At 39.2% G+C, this 2,469-nt stretch overlaps 1 protein-coding gene across 1 annotated transcript in view; it reads left to right on the top strand.

The window, feature by feature from the left end:
* The window catches only part of Enpp1 (ectonucleotide pyrophosphatase/phosphodiesterase 1), a 145,780-nt gene that overhangs the window by 120,296 nt on the left and 23,015 nt on the right, over positions 1-2,469 (top strand). The window contains 2 exon segments of the mRNA XM_031380749.1: positions 218-460; positions 1,293-1,344. Coding sequence (XP_031236609.1) covers positions 218-460; positions 1,293-1,344 — 295 coding nt within the window.

The raw sequence follows: 2,469 nt of genomic DNA, 5'->3' as shown, positions 1-2,469 counted from the left end.
ATCCAGCACATTCTTCTGGCCTCCAAGGGTACCTACACTCACATGCACTCACATGCACACAAACACACATGCAGTTTTTATAAAATAATTATAATAAAAATAATTATATACGGGTAAAAGAATCACAGATTCCTATAGTTCAAAGCCAAGCATGTTTTATATTCATTCTACTTAAATAAAAAGAGAATCAAATGCATCGGATTTAAAACAATAAAAGGAAACTCATGGTACAAATCAATTTGTTTGGCCTCGAAATGTCGAGTTAACGCTTTACCATTCTTGGAACTATGCAGATTTATTGGGTTTGATCCCAGCTCCTAATAATGGAAGTCATGGCAGTCTCAACCACCTTCTCAAGAAACCCATTTATAACCCAAGTCATCCCAAAGAAGAGAGCCTCCCATCCCAGTGTCCAATCAAATCAATAGCCAGTGACCTCGGCTGCACATGTGACCCCTGGGTGAGTATAGCTGCAAAGCTTAGCATTGTGTGTGTGTGTGTGTGTGTGTGTGTGTGTGTGCACATCTGTGTGTGTGTGTGTAGAATGTATTATAGAAAAAGCTAAGATGAAATTAGAATGTAGAAGTTGATGTAAAATGTTTATTAGGCATATGTGTGCTTGCTTTTAAATCTAAGAACACATGCAGACCCTTTCTTAGACATACGCCCCATCTACCTTCTGCATTTTCAGCTGTTTGTCATCTCTGGGTGTTAGCACCTCTTGAAGACAGGTGGGCTGAATTCTACAGGATCCATTGAGCAGAGTAAACCTATATTACTGAACATTCCTTCTCTAAAATAGGCCCAACCCCCAACCTACTGCAAATTTAGGAGAAAAGCATGTGTGTGTGTGGGGGGGAAGTTGTTGTTCAAATGGGTATAATGCATGGTTCCATTTTCATTAGTGGTAACTGTCCTAATCATACTGATAATGTCTTAGATATCGTAAGGATGTGAAAATTCCCAGTGATCTATCAATCAGCCCAATGGACAAGATTCATGAAATTAGTAGTTAGATCTTATTTTATGCGTTTTCTTTTGTTTACCTTTGGCTCAAACTTGGAATAGAGATCAGATTGTAAAGCAGATTTATAGTTTCAGTTGCCACAGATAATTTCTCATGGCAATTCCTGCTTTTCCTCTTTCATCCCCCCTTGTCAGAGAAGGAGAACATCTCACATGATATTTTGTAAATTTTCTTTTTGTTCCTTCTTGGATTAGTTAATGATACAGTACAAAATTAAAGCATGTGTTCTTACTCCTTAAAAAGCGCTTTTATAAACCTCTTTTAGATTGTGCCAATCAAGGACTTTGAGAAGCAGCTTAATGTGACCACAGAAGATGGTAAGGCATGGTTACACTCAGATCTGAAATGTGGACACAGGTCCTTCTCTGTGTAAGCTTCAGAGAGTTGTTGGGTCAGGGGCATTCTTTACAAAGAACCAATAAACAGGGAGCCATTTGATGAGATATCTCTGCCAGATAGTCTAGCATGTTATTCATAAGATAAGAAATTTACACTGAAAAGGTACGCAAACTGTTTTGTGAAAGCTATGTCTTTCTGCACATGTTGAAGTGTTTTGAAATTTTAAAGATTTTTTTGTTTATAAGAAAGCTTAGATTTCCTCTTAAAATACCTGGCAAATTCCTGTCCCCTGTTTTAAATTAATTGTAAGAAATTACAGTTGATTTATCTATCTAAAGTTACTTCCACACAAATTTTTTAAAATTAACTTTTTTATTTATTCTTTTCTCATAGTTTCCTAATGAAGGCTATGACTTCGTAGGCAACAGATGCAATATTTCCTAGTTGTGATTTGGATGCTCAGAGTTCCACTGGGCAATCTCTGACCTCTAGAGGATTTGACTAGACTTTCTCCTTACTGGAACATTAAGCCTGGCTTAAGCTGGTCTCATAACTGTTGGGATTGGGGCAATCTTTTATCCCCAAGGTGGCACAGTATGTGATAAAGACTGATGCCTTGAGACCATGGTGAAGCTGAGTTTGTGGGCTTAGGAGGAACACAAGGGGGAAGTATTTATTCCATGCAAGCCTCCATCACTTCATCCAGGAAGTAGGTGTAGGACCGAATTTCTAAAGGAGATGTAGGAAACAAGATGAAAACCATTCTGTGAAGCACCGGACCCTTAGAGAAAATGCATCAAGCCATTGTCTACAGTGATGTCATATCTGCCAATTGCTCCTAACCACCCATGTGCCTTCTTCACTTACCAGTCAGTTAGTGAAGAGTGATTAAAACAGTATTAAGGAATTTCAGGGGACTTGTGATGCAGTTAGATGGGTTGATTGCTTGCTAGCATGCATGAAGTCCTAGGTTTCACTTCTCCGGCACCACAAAGAATTAGGCATGCTGCCACACACCTGTCATGCCAGCACTCGGGAGGCAGAAGCAGAAGGATCAGAAGTTCAAGGTCAGCCCTGGCTACACACTCACTTTGGTACCAACC

The sequence above is a fragment of the Mastomys coucha genome, unplaced genomic scaffold (genome assembly GCF_008632895.1).
Source record: "Mastomys coucha isolate ucsf_1 unplaced genomic scaffold, UCSF_Mcou_1 pScaffold2, whole genome shotgun sequence".
Taxonomy (NCBI): Eukaryota; Metazoa; Chordata; class Mammalia; order Rodentia; family Muridae; genus Mastomys; species Mastomys coucha.
The sequence above is the reverse complement of the archived record's forward strand: the minus strand, read 5'-3'. Positions and strand labels throughout refer to the sequence as shown.